The sequence below is a fragment of the Acomys minous genome, assembly GCF_964271855.1.
Source record: "Acomys minous genome assembly, chromosome: 10".
NCBI lineage: Eukaryota > Metazoa > Chordata > Mammalia > Rodentia > Muridae > Acomys > Acomys minous.
This window is the reverse complement of record NC_140491.1, coordinates 44,439,915-44,463,594: the sequence shown is the minus strand read 5'-3', so window position 1 is coordinate 44,463,594 and position 23,680 is coordinate 44,439,915. Positions and strand designations below refer to the sequence as shown.

The 23,680-nt window shown below is 40.5% G+C and overlaps 1 protein-coding gene across 1 annotated transcript in view; it reads left to right on the top strand.

The window, feature by feature from the left end:
- Window positions 1–23,680, top strand: part of ABCA13 (ATP binding cassette subfamily A member 13) — a 418,312-nt gene that overhangs the window by 91,978 nt on the left and 302,654 nt on the right. The window contains exons 16-19 of the mRNA XM_084798070.1: window positions 7,945–8,059; window positions 10,344–15,098; window positions 17,038–18,840; window positions 21,309–21,418. Coding sequence (XP_084654196.1) covers window positions 7,945–8,059; window positions 10,344–15,098; window positions 17,038–18,840; window positions 21,309–21,418 — 6,783 coding nt within the window. The remainder of the gene's footprint in view (window positions 1–7,944; window positions 8,060–10,343; window positions 15,099–17,037; window positions 18,841–21,308; window positions 21,419–23,680) is intronic.

Here is a 23,680-nt window from a genome sequence, read left to right as displayed (position 1 = left end):
CTGTAAGCTTTTTGAACCTTTATTGGCATGTCATTATTTAGGGTAGGAAAATTTTCTTCCATGATTTTGTTAAATATATTTTCTGTTTTATTTATTTATTTATTTATATTTATTTTTATTTATTTATTTTTTTAGCATGGATTCTTTTTTTGGTTGTTGTTGTCTAGTATCCACTTTATTTTTTTAAATTTTTTTATTTTATTAATTTATTCTTGTTACATCTCACTGGTTATCCCATCCCTTGTATCCTCCCATTCTTCCATCTCTCCCATTTTCCCCTTATTCCCCTCCCCTATGACTGTTCCTGAGGGGGATTACCTCCCCCTGTATATTTAGCATGGATTCTTATTTCCTTATTATTATTAGGTTTGGAATTTCATAGTTTCCCAGATTTCTTGGATTTTTTGTGTTAGTAATTTTTTTAGAATTAACATTTTCTTTGACCAATAAATCTATTTTTTCTATTGTCTCTTCAGCCCTTAAGATTTTTTTCTATCTCTTGTATTCTGTTGGTGATGCTTACATCTGTAATTTCTGTTCACTTACTTATATTTTTTATTTTCAGAATTCCCTCTGTTTGTGTTTTCTTTATTGGTTCTATTTCCATTTTCAGATCTTGAACAGTTTCCTTCACTTTTTTTCTTTTGTCTTTTTTTTTCTTGGCTTTCTTGGTGTTTATTAAGGGATTTATTGATTTACTATAGTTTTTTGTTTGTCTTTCCCTCAATTCTTTTAAAAGATTAAAAAAAAAACCTTCTTTAAAGATCTCTGTCATCTTCATAACATTAATTTTAAGGTTTTTTTCTTGTGCTTTAGATGCATTGAATGAAATATTCTGGTTTTTCTCTCTTAGGATAGCTGGACTCCTGGTGGTACCGTATTGCCCAGGCTGTTGATTTTGTTCTTACACTGGCATTTGGTTGTCTAGGTTTGGGGTGATTATATGTCAAGGTTGTTCCTTGGTTTTTGGTTCCTCTTTGGTCTTCTGGTCATTGTGGCTGAATTTCGGTTGGCTGGCTTGGCCTCTGGTCTACTAGGGAGGCTCTGCTTATGTAGGGGGCTGGACTTCTGGTGACTAGGTTGGGCTTTGTTGCAGCAGGGAGGCCCTGTTCTTCTGACTGGTATGGCCTGCACCTGAGCAGCAGGAGTCTACTGGAATTGGGGGCAGAAGCCTGGCTGCAGGGTAGGTGGTGCCTGTAGAACAGCTCTTCAGGAACCAAGCACAGGTAGTGGGATATTTCAGTTGTCAGGCCAGTCACTCTCTCTTCTTCTCACTGGCATGGAAAATATTATTGCACTATTTCTTTTGTGACTTTAAATCCTCTATTATTCTTTTCATTCTAGAACCTCTGTTAGCCATCAGTTCTTCTCATATGATTCTCTAATTTTTGGATGTTTTGGAATGATCATCTGGGACACTTCTATAAATCCCTTTAATATTTTTTCATCTATTTAATTTCTGAGGACCTTCCTAGGCCCTCTAGATATTGAATATAGCTTTCTGCTCTTGTTGCATCTACTTCCTTACCATGATACAATCTTTTTAAGAGAATTTGAATAAAGGTTTTACATTTATTTTTGTTGAATTATTTTTTCTCTCTCTGTGTAGAACACTTCTTTTATATGGAAAATTTCATTAGAATCTGATGTTTTTGTTGTCCATTCTGTGTAAGACAAAGCACTTACTTCCAACATGGAATTTTTTTGTGCAATGGGTTCTTGTCACCTGATGGGCTCTGTCATGCAAGTGTGACCAGGTAGTAAGCCATATCTCCCCACAGCTAACCTTCACCGCTTGGTTCAGATGTGTAATTTTTTTCTCAAATGAATTGATTTCCCTGAAGCTTTCAAAAGAGAGTTCTCCAGAAGCCTTTTGGCAGGCAGCACTCAGGTAGAAATGGGTGACCTTGCTTTCAGCGTTTCTCGAAACAAGGGAGGTGATGGGAACTTCACTGCTGAGAATGAATAGATTAAGTAATCCTCCCTACTTGCAGTAATGGTGTGTCATTCACACCATCTGATGCAGGGATACTCCAAGCTTGGTTCCAGTCAATTCCATTTGTCTAGGTCAGCAAATTTCTAGTCTTCTGCTGACATGGAGACACAATTTTCTAGCTGGGGCGATGGAAGAAATATGTCAGGATTTATCACATTCAAAAATATATCTCAACGTACCTGTCCATTTTCAGTTCAACCTCTTACATATGCAGTTAGACATTTGTGCTTTAATTAATTCATGAGTCTTGTTAAGAGTTATAAGGAGAACCTGTTTGAATATACCCCTCTTCAAGTGCAAGCTCTGACTTTTGTGTTTCTGCTCTGCCTGACAGGCTGCCTTTATCCATCTACCTGTAGATGTTAGTAACTGCCGTCTGCTGCTCTTTCCTTTTCCATCCATTTCATCTGCGGGCTATATAACTTTCTGCTTTCTCTTGTGCTTTTACCGCTCTTTTGAGGAGGACTGGAGAAAAAGGTCCCCCAGGTTAAGGAGGTCCTAATAGTTAAAGAACTTAGATTGGAAGGGGCTACCATCTCACTTCCTTGAGAATGATAGCATTGGGATGAGCAAAGGGAGAGTGGGTGTCTGTTTTTCTAGACCAATGGTTTTCAATCTGTGGGTTGAAACTCCCTTGGGGGTCAAATGACCCTTTCACAGAGGCCACATATCAGACATTTACATTGTTTCATACCAGTAGCAAAACTACAGTTAGGAAGTATCAGTGAAATAATTTTATTGTTGGGGTCACCATAATATGAGGAACTGTGTTAAGGATTACACCATCAGGAAAGTTGAGAACCACTGCTATAGACTGTTTATCTGATTGTTGGAAAGGAAAGTCATCATTTATCTATGTATGTATTTATTTATTTATTTATTCACTTTACATCCCTGTCAAGCTCCGTCCCTCCTCTCCTCCCAGTTTCCCATTCCCTTCCCCTTCCATCATACCTCAGAAAAGGGGTGCCCCCTTACTCACCCACCCCAGCTCATCAAGTCATATCAGGATTGAGTTTTTCCTCATTCTCTGTGGCCTGGAGGGAGTCTAGTGGAAGAGTGGGGGGAAGGGTAAAAGCAGCTAGAGGTGACAAGAGCTCCGCAAGAAGACCAACAGAACCAACTAACCAGGGTCCACAGGGGCCTGTGGAGTCTGAAGCACAAACCAAGGACCAGGCATGGACTAGAACTAGGTCCTCTACATAGATGTAGCTGACGGACAGCTCAGGCTTCCTGTAGGTCCCCTAGTAAGGGGAGCAGGGGCTGTCCCTGACATGGACTCTGTTGCCTGCTTTTTGATCACTTCCTCCTGATGGGAAAGGAGGCCTGCAGAGAAGAAGTGAAATTGTGGGTGGGGGCATCACTGTGACAAGCTGGAGACCCAGTCAGTATAGGCCTCTGGGAGGATATGAGGGGGACTCTAGCTGAGTCTCCTGGTAGCGTGGGCCATGGAGAGTGAAGAGGACACCCTTTCACTCCTAGTGAAGAGAGGAGAACACCAACCCACCCACAAAAACTTTGATGCAAAACTTTACCCTGCCTACAAGATGTGCAGGAATAAAGATAGAACAGATAGAGCAGAGATTGAGGGACTGGCCAACCAATGCCTGGCCTAACTCAAGTCCTACCCCATGGAGGAGAGCCAACCCATGATACTATTAATGATACTCTGCTATGTTTGCAGATAGGAGCCTATCAAAGTGGTCCTTGGAGAGGCTCCACCCAGCAGCGGTTTGAAACATGTTGAGATTCACAGCCAAACATTGGTCGAAAGTCATCTTTTAAATCAAGGGCAGCCCATTTAACTGGAGGTCCTATGGCTCAGTGGAGAAGCCTAAAAGGAGCTCAAGTTAGTGGGGGAAATAGATACAACTAGAGATGAGTTCCACGGAAGGTTTTTGTGTTCACAGACCAGCTAACAACTCATCATGTGAATCAAGATTTGAAGGATGAATACAACAGGCAGAAGCAGAAAGAAGTGTCTGGATATTTTCTTCTTATGGTTCTTCATTCATAATCAGATTAGCAAGTCTTTCCACACTGAACTTTTAAATTATGATGCCTTTGACTATTCATCAATTTTAACTGTCAGATGGAGTTGGGTAGCTAACAAAGAGGCTGATAAATAATACCTGAGATATTCAATGTACTTAGCAGACTGTGGGCATTTGACTTTTTTTTTTTTCTTATGATATGTGTCCTGTACACAGCTAATTTCCTGCATCCTTGTTACTAACAGTCTGGTTTCTGGAATAGCAATAGCAGCTGGCATCTCATTAGCAATGCAGATCACAGTTCCACCTCAGACCTGCAGGTAGTCAAAGATGTCCAAGGGACATGTTAGCATGCAAACATTTGGAAATCACCAAATAGCAACAGGAAAAACCGCAAACCACATCAAAACACTCTGCAGCTGTGTGTTCATCTATAGATTTACACATTACTTATCTCTTCTTCCCCTTCTAAGCAGGCAACAAAAACAAAACAACTGCAAACTGTTAAAAGGGGTGTGATGAAGATGCACCATCTCACAACAAGAACATTTGCTCAACCATGTTCATAGTGGCCTTATTCATAATAGCCAGAACATGGAAACAGCCTAAGTGTCCATCAGTAGAAGAATGGATAAAGAAACTGTGGTACATTTACACTATGGAACACTACTCAGCTATTAAAAACAAAGAATTCCTGAAATTTGTGGACAAATGGATGGGACTAGAAATGATCATAATGAGTTAACCCAGAAGCAGAAAGACTCAAACGGTATATACTCACTTATATCTGGACACTAGCCCAAGGGACATGTCCCATGAAAGTCTTCACCTACTAGGAAAGTGGGATAGATGTGAGGACATCCTTTTGGGGCTCTAGATGAGAGAAGTATGGGAGAATGGGGAAATAGAAGGATCCAGAGGGTCCTAGAAACCTACACGTAGAACATTATGATGGGCAGATCTGGGCCCAGGGGTTCTGCACAAAGTATGGCACTAACCAAGGGCAATATGTGCAGTAAACATTGAACCCCTACTCAGATCTAGCCAAGGGACAGGTCATTCTCTACAGATGAGTAAAGAGTGTGGACTGACTTTCACATGAACTCTGGTGCTCCATATTTGACCATGTCCCCTTGATGGGGAGGCCTGGTGGCACTCAGAGGAAGGATAGCAGGTTACCAAGAAGAGACTTAATACCCTATGATCATATACAGGGGGAGGAGGGCCTCCTCACTCACAGTCATAGGGGAGGGGAATAGGGTGAAAGTGGGAGGGAGGGAGGATTGGGAGGATAGAAGGGATGGGATAACATTGAGATGTAGCATGAATGGATTAATAAATAAATAAATTTAAAAAAGTGGTGTGATGGAGACGTCACATAATCTAGTGAGTAGATCAGACTACTGTACATTATGGAGTACAGTTTTACCTCGTAGTCCAAGCAGGGGTGGAGTGTGGCATGATAGTATGGCTTTTAGAAGCAGATGGGCTTGAGAACAAATATTGCAGCTGACAGATTTAATTGGGTCAGCTTACTCTACTAGGTTCTTATTACAATGACCTAAGATAAAGTTATCTAGTAAGAACTGAAGGGACATGTAAGAGATGCCATTTAACCTTTCCTTCTCCAGAAAATGAGCATCTGGACTGAACTTTTTCATAAAGAACAGTAGAGGAGTTTGCTGTGGAGGATTTAAATTTTCTTCTTTTGATTAAAAGTTGCTGTTTCACTGGTTGGTTTTCTGATAGCATCAAACCATTTCTTATGCAATATCACACACCTCTGACTTAATTTTCTGGAGTGTTTTCATTTTTTCCCTCATAGACACTGAGTTACTTTACTGGGAACTTGATGAGGCATAATGAATGTGCGTCATATGCAATTTTCCTTGAGAATTAGATGCTAAAGAGGTTAAATTGCTTGCTTGAAGTTAGAAATATTTTTGTTTAGGAAAACTCATAACAAAATAAGTCACATTTAAAATATATACATTTGTATATATTCACAAAGCATCTTCATCACTCCTTAATATCTTTTCAAGTTTTCTCTGACCCATGAATAATTTACAGGTGTGTTATTTCCTTTTCAGATAGTGGGCTTTTCAATTACATTTATGTTATTGATTTCTAATTAATTCTATTTTAGTCTGTGAGCTATATTTATGCCACCAGTGTTGTTAAATTTTTGGACTTTGTTTTTGGGTTAGAAAACTGAGTTTTGTCCTATGTGTCTAGGAAAGGAATCAGTACTGTTCTGACACTGGGAGGAATAGCTCTTGAATATCAGGTAGTTTGCATTGTTAGTGGAATTATGCAAATCCTCTATCTTTGCTGATATTTTGTTTCCACATCTAATTATATCTCAGAGAAAAACATGAGTTAGCCTGTTTATCTTTGTGCTTTGTTTTTATTTCCTGTGTTTTGGAACACTGCTATCAAGTGTGCACACGTTTGGAATCATTATGCCTTTGTGATGACTTGATGTCTTCAATGTCATTAAAAGATGATATTATAACCTGACTTCCACATTGTTTGATATCTTCCTTTTTATTAATTCATATTCAAAGTCATATGTCTTTTCTTTTTAGTTTGGTCTTCATATTTGAAGCATATTTCTTACATACAGTGTATGGTTAGCTTTTATTTTATCCAATCTGACCTACTTTGCCTTTTTAAAAGTGCAAACACTAGGGTGTAAATTTAATAACACCAACTGTTGCGTGTGGTTCATGTTCTTCCTCATTCCGTCATGCTTATCAATTTTGACCAATTATTTTTCTCATCATACTTCTTCTTTGTATGTCTAGAATTTTTGGTTGGATGCCAAATACAGACTTTATCCTTATTCTGTCCTCACTATTTTTCACTCTTACAGCTATTCTCAAAAGGTATTACTCAGTGTAGCTTAGTCCTTTAAAGTCCTGGCTGTCCAGCTCCACCCCCCACCCCCAATGTGGACACTCAAACAGTGGGATTTGTACATGTCAAGGGATACACTTGTAGCCCTACTACTGTCTTAGAGTAGGCGTGTCGAACCTGTGACTCATGAGCAGCATGTATCTCAGGCTAGCCATGACTAAGGCCTTATATGCTTGTAGATGATAATATTATATCGCAATGTCAAGAGGCTGGATACCTCTGCTTTAAATATTTGTTACTCAGCTCCATCACACTTAGATTACCTATAACCACTGAACACCCCCCCTTTTTTTTTTTGCTTGAGGTACTTGATAATTGATGAAATCAAAAACGTTCCAATAAAGCTACGAGGAATCGACTATATTCTTGTTACTGTGTGGTCACTAAACAAATATCTTTAACATTGCTAGTGGGAAGCTTCCTAGTCTCAAGCAGTGTCCTCACATCCCCATTAGTTCTCCTTCGGACACTAGAGGGACACATACACTTTGCAGGTCCTCCCCCCCCCCCCCCGCCCCTAGCGTTCTTTCTTTAAGAATCTACGCTTCTTACCAGCACAGCATGTTCACTGAGCTTCAGGCCACTTTTCCCTTGTAGATGGTCCTAGAACAGTGGTTCTCAGCCTGTGGATCATGACCCCTTTGGGGTCCCCATATCAGATATTTACGTTATGGTTCATGACAGTAGCAAAATTACAGGTATGAAGTAACAACGAAGTCATTTCGTGGTTGATTGTCACCACAGCATGAGGTCCTCTATTCGAGGGTCGCAGCATGAGGAAGGTTGAGATCCGCTGTTCTAGAGTCTCTCTACAGCAGTAAGCAGGGATAATCATGGGTCTCTCTTTGCTTGCCCTCTGTCTCCCAATGAATCATTGTTCTGCACTTCTCAGTGTCTCATTGGGTTATCATGACTGGAAGTAGATGTCAAATGACAGATTTCCAAACCTACTTTGCTAACTTTTCAAACATAATAGGTGATCTGCTGTACACTCTGCTTGGCTTTTATACTCAGCATGTTGATGTTTCTTTTTAGTTTTGTCTGAGGAATCTCCTTGTTATACAGAAAACATGGATTGGAAAGTCATCATTGATAATTATTTTGTACTCTTCAATAACTTTAAGAAGTCTCCAATAACTTTCATAACCAGGTAAGTTTTAGAATCCACTTTGAAGTATTAACTGTCATAAGCAAATAAGCATAAGCTACATTACTTAATGGCTATGAGTTCAATTTATTTGTTGGCAGTGCTTCATATCAGGAATCTTGTATTTGTCTATTAAGTGTGTTACCATAGGATCAGGATTTTACTAAACAGTAGCATGGGTTATAACTGACAGTCTAAGAATAAAGCAGTTAAGAACAGCCCGACATTGCTTGACACTTCAACCATAGGGTTAATGATTTCAGTTGTTGTAGTTGCAGAGGCTTTGGGGGACAGTTGGTCTTTGGAAGTAAACCCAAATATGTCCTGCTTTGCTATGTTGTCACATGTTTTGAGATGCGTTTTGTTGTTGTTGTTTTTGTTTTATGTAAGGTTACAGATCTTGTGCCCTGTTTTAATCACTCATGTTTGTTGGCTGTGCTGGGGTTAGATGGGACAGGAGCTTTAATATCATAGTAGAATCCAGACTCAGGAGGGAATCAAACTTACTTGTGAAGTTTGCTTAAGCTGTGGGTATTGAACCTCACTCAACATGCTACATCCCGTGTCTAGGGCCCAGGTTCCTGTGCCTTTACAAGTTTTACTAGAAGTTCTTTCATATACCAAAGTTTGAAAAACATTCTGCTAGCCGGGTGTGGTGGCGCACGCCTTTAATCCCAGCACTTGGGAGGCAGAGGCAGGCGGATCGCTGTGAGTTCGAGGCCAGCCTGGACTACAAAGTGAGTCTAGGACAGCCAAGACTACACAGAGAAACCCTGTCTCGAAAAAACAAAACAAAAAAAAAATTCTGCTTCCTAGACATGAATTTCATCATCTAGGGCAGCCGTGCCAGTGGGCACAGGAGGAGGGACAGGAGGCCGACTCTGCAGGATCAGCCCCTGTGCATTCTATGTCCCGAAAACCCCAATTATGTAACGGCTCTAGCCAGAGCAACAAAAGTACACTGAATGTGCACTAAGGGCATGCTATATTTTACATCTCTGAACTCACTAGAGTCAGTGTGGAACTGTTAAAGCAAGAGGCTGGTTAGTTAATTCCGTGTAGATAAAATTGATGAAAATATTAGAGATTAAGTAAAACTGACCCCAAGTGTTTTTGGGTTTTATTGCTGGGAAGAGACATCGTGACCAAGGCAACTCCTATAAAGGCAAACATTTAGTTGGGGCTAGCTTCCAGTTTCAGGGGTTTAGTCCATTATCATCACGGTGGGGAGCATGGCAGAGTGCAGGCAGACATGGTGCTGGAGGAGAGTTCTACATCTTGAGCCGAAGACAGCAGGAGAAGACTGCCATACTGAGCATAGCCTGAGCACAGAAGACTTCAAAGCCCACTCCCACAGTGACACACTTCCTCCAAGAAGGCCACACCCACCCCAGAAAGGCCACACCTCCTAATAATACCACTCCCTATGGGCCAAGCATTCAAACTCATGCGTGTATGAGGGCCATTCCTATTCAAACCACCACATCAGCGGAGCTCAATTCCTCACAAGAAAACATGGGCTTTGTTCCTGCCGCATGTTAACAGTGCAATTTTGTTAAAGAAAATAATTTTTTTCCCCACAAGATTAAAATTTTGACATGTGCTTCAAAATGCTGTTACAGGGATTAAGGAAGACTGTAGCTGTGAGAGTCCTTCCCGGACTGTAAAGTGATGGCTGTCTGTCGCAGCGTAACTGCAGGCATTGAGATTTGTATTTGTTAAATGGGCTCTTCTCACTTCCTGCAGTAGATGCCCTTCTCATGGCTGTGGCAAAATGCCTGATAACAGCCTCGTGAAGGAGAGACTTCTGTTAGCTCATGGCCTCAGGGGATTTCAGTCCGTCAGGGGAGGGAAGGCATGCTGGTAGAAGCAGTTGTTCATGCTGCAAGGAGTGTGAGGCAGCCGGTCACCTGGCAGCCGGCAGAGTCTCTGATGCATCCTGTTACTATTTGATCTGCCTTTGGAAAGACAATATGAAAACAAATTCATCAGGCATACGTAGACGAACTGTGCTTAACAGTCGTACATATTGATTCATGAGGGGGTGGGATTTATCATGCATTCTTTTTGATAAAAGGAAGCAAATTTTCTGCTGCTGATATGTATATAGCCATGGTAGGATTTCTAACATAGTAATGGATGCTCGTGTTTGTTTGACATGAAGTAAAAAAATGCATTGTATAGAAAGTGTTTCATTTTGATCACTATAATAGATCACTGTCTTAGAAATTTGAAATGTTGAATTACTTTTTCTTTCTAATAATAAAAAATTCTGTCTGTATTGTAGGGCCTTAAATTTCACAAAGCAACTTTTAGTGGTGGACAAGAAATCACACATCCTTGAAAATGGAGGGATGGACATTCCCCTGTCATTTGTGGAGTTTTTGGAGGAATTATTATTACCAAGTCCTTATGGCTCACTCACTGGTCTTGAACTTCATAGTCTCTCTTCTCTTACTGAGCTTGTCTTGAATAGAAGTGTTTCGTGGATAAACCATTTAAATGGTTTAAAGAGAGACCCACACAATGGTGATGTTCAGAAACTTTTGGAATTTGATAAACTGGTCATGGAAAAAATTCAAAGTCTTAAAAATCATTCGATGAAGAGGGAATCCAAAAACATTTTGAGAGTCATGGAATTAATATTTCTTGAAATTAATCCAGAGCTGCGAGAATTCTGGCTTAATGGGATTACACAAGAAGAAAGAGCTAATATTGAAAGCATGTCCACACTTGTAAATTTTTCTGTTCCAGAATATGAAAAAATTCTTAGCAGAAGCTATAATTTCTCCCAGTTGTTTCACTCGGATTGGCTAAAATCCCCAGCCATGAATGCAGACTTTATTCATTTAAGTGAGACCGCAATACAAAGTCTCTATGAACTTAACTTTCTGACACAGGAGCAAGTCTCAATAGCTCTGGACACTGTCTATGCTTTGCAGAACACATCTGAGCTCTTCACAGCCCTTTCTGAAGTTCAAAGACAAGAACTGGCTAACATTTTGACTCGTATATACATAAATATCTTTCAAGACAGAGACACAGCTCTACTTCTGCAGACCTATTCTTCCTGTTACCAATATCTTCATAAATTTTTGAACATTCAGAATAGAGAGCCTCTGATAAGTTATCTTACTCAAATCTCAAGACACATTTTGGACCTCATAAAGCGGTTTAATATCCAAAACATCAGTAAGGCACTTTTGCTTTTATCAGAGACAGCAGAGTCTCTCGGGACAGTACCTGAAGTATCTTACTGTGGGCAGTTGCTTTCAATTTTAAACTTCTTAGAACTTCAAGCGCAGTCCCTGACATCGACAGAGGGCCCAGCACAAGGAGTGATTCATGCTAGTTTGACAGGCCTCAAGCAGCTGTTTGCAGTGGACGAAGGCTTTCGCATGTCTCTACTTGAGTATGTCAGTCAGTTCTTTAATGGCTCAGCAGACTCCTTGCTGCTAAGTAAATGCTTCATTCTGGGAAATGCAACCATTTCTTCTGCGAATTATTCAGGAAACGAGGGGTCTTCGCTTCCTTTTCTATGGACACAACTTTTCTCAAACCTCTCGGTAAACGGCAGTGTGATCAGTGAATTCACAGCCGTTCACTGCACCCTTTCATGGATTCAGACATGGACTGAGATCTGGGGAAGCATTTCTCAAATATTTAAACTCGACCTGAGTATTTTTAATCCTCTTCATGTTAGTATCACTCAGCTTTTGGATGAACTGGAAAATGATGGGAACATTTCGAAAAACTGCCAAGGAATAGTTCCCACATACCATGCTGCTAGAGCCATATTAAGTTTGTTTACAAATGTAACTCAGGAAAATGGCTTTCACGACTGGGATGGCCTTCTGGACCTCAGGGATCGTTGGGTGGCGTTTGGTAATGAATTAGCTGCACTACAATCACTTAACCTGGACCAAGTAGAGAAATCTTTCATCATCATGGAAACCACCCTGCACCAGCTGAAGACATTTCCAATGAAAACAAATGCAAGCCAGGAGTTTTTACATTCCCTGTTTGATATTTTCATTGAATTAAGCAAAACCCCAGACTATGTGGATAGAAAAGTGGAGCTGCTCAGCAACGTTCTTTCAAATAATCTCACAGATGATAGAGGCAAATTTGCAAGTGTCATCACTGAGCTGAGAGAAACAATACTATTTCTTAGGAATGTGTCACAGGACAGAACTTTTGCATCATGTGCTGATATTTTCCAGAGGGTCACTGAGTTGATTTTTGAAGATAGTTTATTACTTGTGAATACTTCTAAGAAGCCTGCACATATTCTGGCTGTGTTAAGTTCCATATTTTCATCAAAGAACAGAACTAGCAACCTGGAAAGATGCATCGCATGGATGGACATCATAAACCACCTGTGTATGGTGTTTAACTCAAGCTCCTTTCCCAACCATAGTCACAGCATGTTGGGGAGATTTAAGAATATGGAGAACAAAATGAACTCTGCACTGAAAGTTGTAACTTGGGTGCTAAGTAAGAAGATACCTATTTGTTCATTGAATGAGTCAAATGTAAATTGTGTAAATACTTACCTGAAAGACATAAATGATTTTCTAAATATTATAGTTACTACAGGCTTGGAAAAAGAGAAGGTCCCCAAATTTGAGGTTTTATTAGCTCTTATCAATGATTCCACAGAACAGCTGAACATGATCTTCACCAACTTAACAAAGGACTTTGATTTTGCCTTGCAGCCGGACTGGAAGTACTACAGGGACTTTATTCTAAGACTTGTAGACACATCAGGTGGCATTCCTGACCGGTTTCAGAATACTTGGCAGCACATCATAGCACTGGGGAAGGTGATGCAGGAACTTTTAAAAGGTATCTTCCAGAGTGTCCTCAGAAATAATTCCTCTTCTAACACTGAAACAGTGTTTAGTGTGTTCTCCACCAGCCCAAAGGAAAGAGACATAAGCCATCTAGGCAATTCAATTTACCACTTAGCTAATTATTTAGCTTTCAACTTAACTCACGATCTTCAGAATTCATCAGAAGTGGTCCCACATGAAATACTGAATGCTGTGGGTCTTGGTATCCAACTGGCACGGGATGTGTTCAACTCCTTAATGCCTGCTGTCCATTTCAATATCCCACGCAATTCAGATCATGCTCAAGTTTTAAAGAAAGTGACATCTCTCATGCATTCTCTCAAGAAGGAAGACATAGGGCTGTTAGTAGGCCAGCTCGGGCAGATCAGTGAAAGCCTAATGAGTTTCGTTAAGAACCTCAGCACACCAGGTGCTGGCCATGTAGGGGTCAATATGCTTGTTGGCCTAGTGGAAAAATTTGTGGACAGCTCATATTCGTGGAGTGTTAATCACCTGCTGCGTCTCTCCCGTCTGCTTCCCAAGGAGGTGGTTAATGCTGTGTTGGATGTATACTATGCTCTTCCCCACATTGCAGCACTCCTGCAGAGAGTCACAGATAAAAACATCACAGAAAGCCTCAGGGATGTCTATAACTTCACACTTCTTCATGGCATAACCATGTTCAGTGTCACCAAGGAAGACTTTGCTGATGTGATCAAAAATCTTCTGGATATAGTGGAGTTGGTTTCGGATGAACCAGCTATTGTTTCAGATGTTTTAATGTGCCTTCCCAAAGTTTGGTGCTCAAACCATACAGCGTCCAAGCTCGAGGAAAATCCTAAAGTAGAAGGATGTAATGTCCAGGGGCACAGGTCTTCTTCATTTTATCACATGGTAACCAATATATTAGATCTTCTTCACCTGCCACCCCCAAATGATTCACAATGCATAAATGAGAACTCTGGAGTGGGCGTAACCAGGAAAGTGGTCTGTGCAATCCATGAGTTAGCAGGGTGGAACTTCCTTCTCTCGGAGGTGTTGGAGATGTTCCACATTAAAAATTTACCTGTGAAAACTCTGCAGGGATTTTGGCATGAGGTATTACCCTTTGTGTCACTTTCTGGAAATCCAGGTAGTGCCAGCATCCCAGAACTCTGTCCTGGTGGTCCCATAAGGCAAGGTGCTTTGCAAATCATAGAAAAACTGAAATATGCCAATTTTACAAAATTTATACTGGGTGGAAACATTCTGGACAAGCTAGGTAACTTAGACAAGATTCTTAACATTAGTAAAGGCACAGAGAAATTTGTTCAGAATAATGCTTACTTAAATTTGGAAAAGATATTCAAATCGATTTCTGCTGTTTGGAGTTTAAGAAATAGTACTCACTATCTACTCTCTCCAGTCATGAACTTTCTGAATGCAAGTCATGCAGATTGGAGCTCAGACCTATTATCAGGTTTAATGAAAAATAATAAAGCAACATACAACTTTGAAGAACCGTGGTTGGACTTTAACCAAACCACCAATGACCCAGCCAATAACGTGAGTCTAGGACAATTACTTTCTGATATTAACAAAAAAATCCAAGGCATAGCTCTTCAAAACACAACTGTGCAACTTCATCAGCTCCTTGAAATCCTGGATTCATTGCCATTGAAGACTTCCAAAATTATAGAAGATCTTCTTTTTCTCATAAAACACTTGCTTCATGAATATGAAAATGAAGGTTACTTTATGGTGTTGCAAAGACTACTCAAAGCCATGGCCAGTGGGAATTCAAGTGGCGTAACTATGCTGGCTAGGGATCTTACTGGGTATTTGGGCTATCTCAGGAACAGGTCTAGTGAAGGAAATTTTGATGTTGGCTTCCTCGGTCATATGCTAAATCAAGAGCTGCTAACTGACTTCTCAACTGTCCAGTTGCTTCTTGAAAGCATTGTGGTGAATTCGGCTAAGAATTTTGCTGAGCTTTCTCAGGAATCAGCTCTGAGTTCCAGTGGCACTGGCCTTCAAATAATGGATTCCATCAATCTCGTCCTGAACCACACACAGTCCAAAAATGGTGAACAAGCAGCAAGAAGCACAGAGGACTTCCTGAAGCAGCTTTTGGAGACATTATTCTCTTCTCTGCTAACTGGAATGCCTGAAAATAAAATATCGCTTCTGTTAAAAGACTTCCATAGAGATGTCATTGCAGAGATGAGGTGAGTGTACCTGTGCTTCACATAGTCATGCTGGTGGGAATGTCCCAGCTGATTCACTTTCTGGAGTAGAGAAATGCCTATCACAGCTTCTGCACCAAAGTTTGGAATGCCCTTTGAAGTGATTTTTGTCACAATGAGTAGTTTTTTTTTTGTTTTACTTTTTGTTTTATTATTTGCTTTTTACTCACAATGTGTGTTTTATGAATGACTGCATTAAGGTAACGCAATTTCAATTTCCACTTGAGCAGTAAACATTTAAATCTAGCCTCTGCTCATTGATCACATATTATTTTTTCAATTCTGATTATAAAGACAAGAAATTCTTTCCAACATAGAAGTGAACATTTATTTTGAATGGATTTACATACATATATGGGATGGTCACTATTTCAATTGTTGTATTACCTGTCTCATTACAAATATGAGATTAAGTATTTCTTTCCAATTAACCTAATGTTTGTATCTGGAACCATTAAAATACTATCTCTTTTCACAATAGTCTAAAATCTCTTTGAATATTAGCAGTGAAAGTTCTATAGAGAAATTCCCATTTGCTCTGTGTCAAATGGGAGACACCAGGAAACAGGTGGTATGGCAAACACACAGCACAGGAAGTTGATCCATGTGATTTTGAAGACCAGATAAGGACATCCAACCTCACAGAGGCAGGATGTAGGGAGGGACACTCAGAACAGGAGGAATGGTAGCGGGGTCATGAGCAAAAGTTTACAGCCCAAAGAGATGGTTCACAAGGGGAATCCACGGAGTGAAAGCTACCTGCCTGGTTGATATTGGGGTCTCTTAGACAGGGGGTTTCAGGAACTCTTGTATGGTCTTTTAACTGTGGCAGGCCCATTTAAGACAGTTTGTCTCCTGACTATCCCGAAGTTAATTCATTAAGGACTTTAAACACTTGTGTAAGATCCCTTCTCAGCAGGATCTTAGATTAGCTTTGGAATCTGTAGCTGGAAGAAGGCATATCTGAGTTACAAAATGGCCACAACCTCCCACCCACTGCTTTCAAGGGCATCTCTTTTGTAGTCCAGCCACGGAGACACTTGTATGAGAGAGCGTGTTAGGACTATTGGTCAGCCTCGCCAAGGAGGCCATTACATAAGCCGGTACAGACTGACGGGCCAATCTGCGAGTACTTTTAAAATTCAGAACAAGATAAAGATAGGCTTTCCACTTTTTCAGATGTCAACTGATTCTATCAAGAGTCATTGTGTAGGGAGGCTGCTGTGTCTCGTTTTCCTGTTACCCCCACTTCTCCAGATTCCTTCTTCCTCCCAACAAGTCCCCTTCCTGTTTTTATTCTCCCAGTGTATTTATGACCTGCTGCATTTAACTGGGGTTGGCTACATGAGCATGGATGGGAATTGCTAACAAATGCAGGTGTTTCTGTAGCCTATATACTCACGAGGAGAGTTCTTCTGTAGAAAATAGTGTATACACAACCTCAGCCATAAACGTTTCAGAGGATCCTGGCTCCGTTTTCACTCTGATCAGAGTGCGAGGCTCCCTGTGGCTCTAGAGCCTTGTCATGCCTGGTACTGTTTACATGAATCCAGGTCTGTGAACCTGGTAAGACTATGGCAGGATCTCATAATTTTAAATGTTGTTTTCTTAAGGTTAAGAACCTCAGAGTATGTAAGTTGGTCCATTAGGATTTTTGTTTTTTGCACATGATCTTTTTCTTCTTTCTACCCATATAACTCAATGATAAGTGTACTTCCAATGCTTTGAAAGTGCTATCAAGCTGTTTAGGAGAAATAAGTTATACAAGTTGAATGTTAGCAGATTGAATCATGGTCATATCAATTGCTAGTATTCTTTTATCACAAGAATATACATCTTAGGTGCAGCAGATAGATGTGACTCTATAGAAATTAACTTTATAACTTATGAAACATGAAATTAAAAATACGTACTTGTTCAGTTTTATCCCCAGAGATAAAATTCTTGAAATTCTTAATCTGGATTCATTCCTTACCTGGATGAATGAGGACTCACTCATGAACATTTTCTCAAGTTTCAAGACAATACATCATCTGATTAAGAACTTATTTTCATTGGACAACAAAGAACTTTCTGGAGTCCTGAAAGACTTATCTCACACCCATCCAAGGGAGAGCATGGTGAAAACTGACACTGAAGGCCCTTTGGACTTCTTCACAGTAGTGACTCAGTTTATCTCCCAGGTTAATAATTCTAAGGATCTCTCCAAATTCAACCAAAATCTCAAGTCTGTTCTCTACCTTGTAAGAGAAATTTCTGCCGAAATGGCCACTATTATGGACAGCCTCTTACATTCACCTACTCAGGCCTGCCACTCCTCCTCTCCTCTGCTCCAGCATACCATGGATGCTAAACTAGCAGACTTGCTTTCTCTTGTAAACAGTTCATTCCCTCTAAGAAACAGAGAAACACTGGAGTCAACTATGAGGATATTTGGTGCCATTTCCCAAATTAGTAAAGAAAGTCACGTCCTGAAGTCTGCTGTAGAAATATCTAGAACTCTGACTATGCTGGTGACTAACACTGCTGAGCTGGGTGGCCTTGCCTCATCAGTGGACTCCATGGTGAGACTTCTCAATCTAGCCAAAAAGGTTTCAAGAAAGATGGCTACAATGTTGGGAACCTTCTCCACTTCCAGCACAGAGGACTCTGGGAAATTCTTTGACACTTTGTATTCCATCATGCTACAAAGTGTTCAGTATCATGTGAAGCAAATAAGTACTCTGAAAAAAGTAGATCCTTTCCTACTTGAAAAGACAAAGGATTTGTTGGTGCCATTCCTTGACTTGGCTTTTGGGATGCTTGTAGTCACACCTAATATATCACAGGACTCTGATGTTTTCAGCATGCCATCTAGCATGCTTTCATATGTCAACCAATCCAAAGACTTTTCTGAGATTGTGGAAGAAATGGCTGAAAACTTAATTTCTATAAAAGTCAATTTGAGAGATTTGGAGCATCTTGTGCTGGTGATTAAAAATAGGACTCAAAATTTTTCTATTGTTGCTGTTGACTTATGGGAGGAGATTCTTGATTGTTTAGTCCCAATAAGTAACATCACAAACCAAATGGACTTCTTGAAGCTCCATGAGATTTCTTCTACCAGTCGTCCTCAGGTCCCAAGACAGGAGGGGAGACATGACATCATCCAAGTTTTGGATAGAATGTTAAAAGATAACAGCACAGAAGGGGAGACTTTTTTCAAAATGGTCATCAATCTCACCTTACAAGCTCTTCGGAATGGCTTAGCGGACGATAACTGGGATATTTTTAATCTCCTGTTGACATTTTCCCAGCATCCAAATGACCTTGTAAAAACCATACAATCAGTTGTAGAGGCCTCTAGTGGGATTAACAGCGACTATGGAGATGATTTAAACCAAGATTTATTTTCTGATTTGTCGTTGATTCAGAACACCACTCGCTATCAGCTTGCAAAGATGGTCTTGATTGGTCTCAGCAGAATAGTGCTCTCAAGGGAAGGGCTGCCCCCCAACCACACCCAATGGACACACTTCACACACTCTTTGCTTCAGGCAGATTACAACAGTTTTTCTAATTCAGCCACTGGTCAGAATGTCACATTATCACCAGATGGGAGGACCAAGGAAGAAATGATGACAATTCCTCATGGCTCTGAACCAGTGTCATCCTTCCAGAAGTTCCTGAACGCATTATTTGTATTGACTGAACACTGGCAGAAAGTCCCACAAGCTGATCAAAGGTATTCTAATTCCCATTTTGCTTAATTAATTCCTTACTGTAGTGTTCAAGGAGTGTAGTGCTCACATCAAGACAGAGCAAGCACCTTTTCTCAGTTTTAACTTCCATCATACTCTGAAGCCAGCATTCACACAGAATTATCCAAGTTAACAATTATTTTTCCCCACTTGCCTCATTATTTGGCATCCACATATGATTTGGATTCATTTAAAAAAATTCCAGAAGTAAAAACCTTGCAGTCTATCCACTTGTTTTGAGATTGAATATGTGCAGTGCATAGTATTGGAGAAGCTGGATTGACCATTGCATTTATGCATGTATCACGGCAATAGTACTACTTTGTGCCTCACTGCTATGTATAGTTACCATATGCCAATACAATATTAACATAATGAATTGTAAAATAACGGTGAGTCAGGTGTGGCAGTGCACACCTAAAGTCACAGCAGCCACAGGTATGCAGTCATGAGTGTGAGCTGTCCAGCTCACTCACAGGACTGTGTTTGCTGTTGCAACTATCCATAGGAAAGGAAGAGGTAGCTAATGACTCCTGCCCTCCTTAAACTCAGCTCTAAATGATGATTTGCTACTAAGCCCTCCCATCCCTAAATGTTAGCTTGAGAGACTGGCATTAAACTCTCAATCTTGACTCAGCCTCCAATATGCTTGTGTTAAAGGTATGTGTCACCAAACCCTGTGGGAAACTTGTTCTTTTTAAAAAAATTAATTTATTCATATTACATCTCAATTGTTATCCCATCTTTTGTATTCTCCCATTCCTCCCTCCCTCCCACTTCCCCCCTACTTCCCTCCCCTATGTCTGTGACTGAGGGGGACCTCCTCCCCATGTATATGCTTGTAGGGTATCAACTCTCTTCTTGGTGACCTCTTATCCTTCTTTTGAGTGCCACCAGGCTACCCCATCAAGGAGACGTGGTCAGAAATGGGACCCCAGAAAACTCGTTCTTAAAAGCTCCATTGTCACTGAACCTGGCATAGCCTGCTGCCTTGGGCTGGATGATCTGTGCCTTTTGATATACAGAACCCCAGGATGCTGTCCCATCCTCAGCTGTGATTCCTGGATATGGCAAGACTAGTTATCCTGTGGTTCTTGCCTGTTCATTTTTTTCTCTCAACCCCATGTGGCAATTTCGAGGTGTTATGTAAATACTATCTCATGTGCCACCAGACAGGCTGACCTACTTCCTGTTTGTTAGGTTGCCACAGACTTTTTCTCTGAATATGAGGTTTTTTTGTTTGTTTGTTTGTTTGTTTGTTTTTTAGTGGCTTGGAATGGCATCCTTACTTGGTGAAACAGATGTCTCATTATTTCAAAATTTAAATGTTGGCTGCCAGAGCCTCCTGCTTTATCTCTGCCCTGTCTTTGGTACTAAAGTGCAGTGCTGGGGTGTCATGTGCTGCTTGGGGTTTCTTTCAAACTGGAGGCCAGCTTTCAACTGAGGTTTTCAGTTCTCCATGTATAAAACATTCACCATACATCTATATACTTTTTCTTTCTTTCTTTCTTTCTTTCTTTCTTTCTTTCTTTCTTTCTTTCTTCTTTCATTTTATTTCCTCATACTTCTTTCTTTCTCTCTTTCTTTCTTTCTTTCTTTCTTTCTTTCTTTCTTTCTTTCTTTCTTTCTTTCTTTCTTTCTTTCTTTCTTTCCTTGAGATAGGCTCTTCGTGTTCAACCCAGGCTAGCCATGATCTCAAGTGCCACTCTTCTTAGTGCTGAGATTGCAGGTGTGTACCTTGACATATTTCAAAAATGTCCTATTTTAATTTTGATTAAGATATATTTATGGGGACTAATGTAATTCTTTGATACTTGTGTATATATAAATGATTAAAATCTAGCCTCCAAACATTGAAACCTGTTTCTTCTAGCTGTTTTGAGATTCACAAGGTGCTACTGTTAGCTGTATCCACCTCACTATGTTATAAAAGGTCAACACTTTTTGCTCCTAACTGGGACTCAGCCCTCTCCCTAATCATCACCCTAGTCTTTAGAAGGTACCATTCCATTCTCAACTTCTATGAGGTCAACTTCTTTAGATTCCACATGAGTGATGGATGATATATGATATTTGTTATTTTGTCTCTGACTTGTTTCACTTAACACCATCACCTGAATCTTCCTATACTGTCACCAAGAGTAGGCTTTATTGTCAAGGGATGTCATCATATTTAACCACTTTAATGACCAACTCTTGCATATCAAAATAATAGAACAAGAAGAGGAAGCAGACACCAAGCTTACTAGCAGTAGCAATCAAACTGCAGTAGGAAGCAGAAAGCTATTTGGAGGTCCAGCCTAGTTACCCGCACTTTCCCTTTGTTTGTGCCAAGTAAACATGGTAGAGTGAGGAGATGATTCTTACATGGGTTGGAACTTAGCCTTCTACCCTGCAGCCATGCTCAGGGGTTACACACTTACCATTAATGCCATGATCTGTTTTTCCTAAGTGTTTTTGAGATGTGCCAAGCTTTCCGGCAGCTGGAGAAGCCCTCGGAAGCTGTGGAGATGCTGCACAGAGTGGAGATGATGGCTCTGCGTGTGCTCATCATCTTTGCAGGTGGGATGCTTATGTAAGAAGCACTTATAATTGTCCTGTCCCAGTTATCACAGCTTGGCTGTCAAAGAAATGGAGACATTGACTCTGAGTTTCTTTTAAAAGCAGGACATAGGTTTCTCAGCCTAGCTATTAGGTCCAGAGAGGTCTGCCCCACCCTTCCCAACATTAGTGACTCCTGCTGTAGCCAAGCTGGGTAGCTCTTTCAAATCCTGTGCTTGACTCCTTCCTCTGTCTTCTCAAAGGTAACTCCAGCCATATTCTATGGCTGAGAGTTGGGGGTGTCTCAGATACGACTGCCAGCTCCCCTTGGGTTCAAGAGCCATGTGACATTGTCAACCAAAGGCAACAGTTTGTGCTTTTATTGCTTTTGTCTCTCCCTCCCGTGAGAGTCACTGCTTCTTTCAGGCAGAAACCATGATGTAATCATTCATTGGATGTGTTATTTGCATGGAAATTGTGGTCCCTTAGTGCTGTGTGGTCTGTGTAGGGACCTGAATTTCCATAGCCTTGGCACTTACTGCCTTTTCATTTCAGGTCCTTTCTTTTTTTCCTCAGTAGTTTGAACCCACAGTGAGAGCAGCATTAATCTCAATAGTGCACAATACTATGACTAAATTAGTTCATACTAATTAAGACGAATTTGAACTAATGAATCACATACTTGCCAGACTCATGGTGGCATATTTATGTTGATGCTGTCATTGTACCACTGGCTGCCCTGTAAAGTGAACACATTATTTTAGAAATTTCTCCAACAGGTAAGCACACGTTTGGAAGCACTTCTGACTTCACAGTGCTGTTTAAATAATTCCACATGTGTACACGTAGCTGGCTTTCTATGGCCCATCTCCTCTAGAAGTAAGAGGGGCAGAGGAGTCTGTGCCAGCTGGTGGTAGCGGGCATTGACAAGATGATCAAAGAAGAAGAGATGGAGGAGAAATGGGTAAGTCCAGCATGATGCTGAGATGACCAAGAGAAAAGAGAGAGAAGCAGGAGGAGGAGCAATTAACTTTAACCCTTGTTCCTGTGAGCTCTCCCATAGCTGGCCCTGCCACCGCTGCTCCTTCTCCCAGGTCATGTGCACACCCTTCTGCCTCTCCTGATTTATTAATAGATTCTTACTATTAGTTGGGTTGCTTTCCTACTCTGTTGTCACCCTTTAATCAAATGCTATTTTTCCCTCTGGTTTCTCTGGCCTTTTCCATCTAAGGTCACATAGCAGACCAAGCTCTTGCCTTCTGGCTTGACACCTCATTATAAGCTTAATAATTGCTATATGCTGAATTTTAATTAATTAACTAATAAATGTTTAGAGACAAGAGTTTCTCTGTATATCCCATACCAACTTCAAATGCACAGTCCTCCCTTTTAGCTCTCCAAATGCTTGATTACAGTTTTGTACCATGAGGTTCAGCCTGTGTGCTGTTGTGAGGGTTGTGTGAATAGAACCTAAGATGCTGGCCAGGCATTCTCTCACTGAATGAGTGGGCTAACGTGAGCATAGATGATGTAGCTGAAGCCTAAAAGAGATCTATACTTCTACTTACAGACCTATATTCTTATTTCCAGCTGGAGCTCTCTATGAACATGTACTATATTGCCAAACACTAAGTATTACATATGGGAGCACACAGCATGTTGCTCAATAAAACTCTTACCACGAGGAGACATGCTTAGGGACATTAAATCAAATCTCTGTCTGCTTCTTCTTTTTCTGGCGTGCAAAATTCAGCCATGTTTGAAGATGCAATTATTTTGACATTTCAGAGTTGGATAAAGTTGTGAATTTTCAATGAATGAAACACTAGTCAGTACCTAGATGCCTATGTATCTTGCCATTCTCTATTGCAGATGCTAAATTAACAATATTCATGAAATGATATTAGAAAATTAATTTTTAGTTTTTATACTTCACTCAAGCATGGCCATTGTTGAAAGTGATGCCTCACTTTCCTCATTAAAGCAGAGTCTATTCTGTCAAGTAGGAGATCAGAGTGGAGCCAGGGGTTCTCAGTGAATTAGGTGCAATGGGTCTGGACAGGCAGATAGTTCATCCATCACACAAGAAACCTAGCCGTTCTGGTTGTCAGTGTCATTGCTGACACAGAGTTGGGTTCAGTGTCTTTTTCTTTTTTAATTCCTTCTGGTGTTAAATGTGACACCAGGGATCCTATCAGAGCCTGCTGAGTTAATGGAGGAAGAAATAAACTGCCGGTGGGCATCCGCGTTAATGCTCTTGTGTCACCCATTAATGAACTGGGG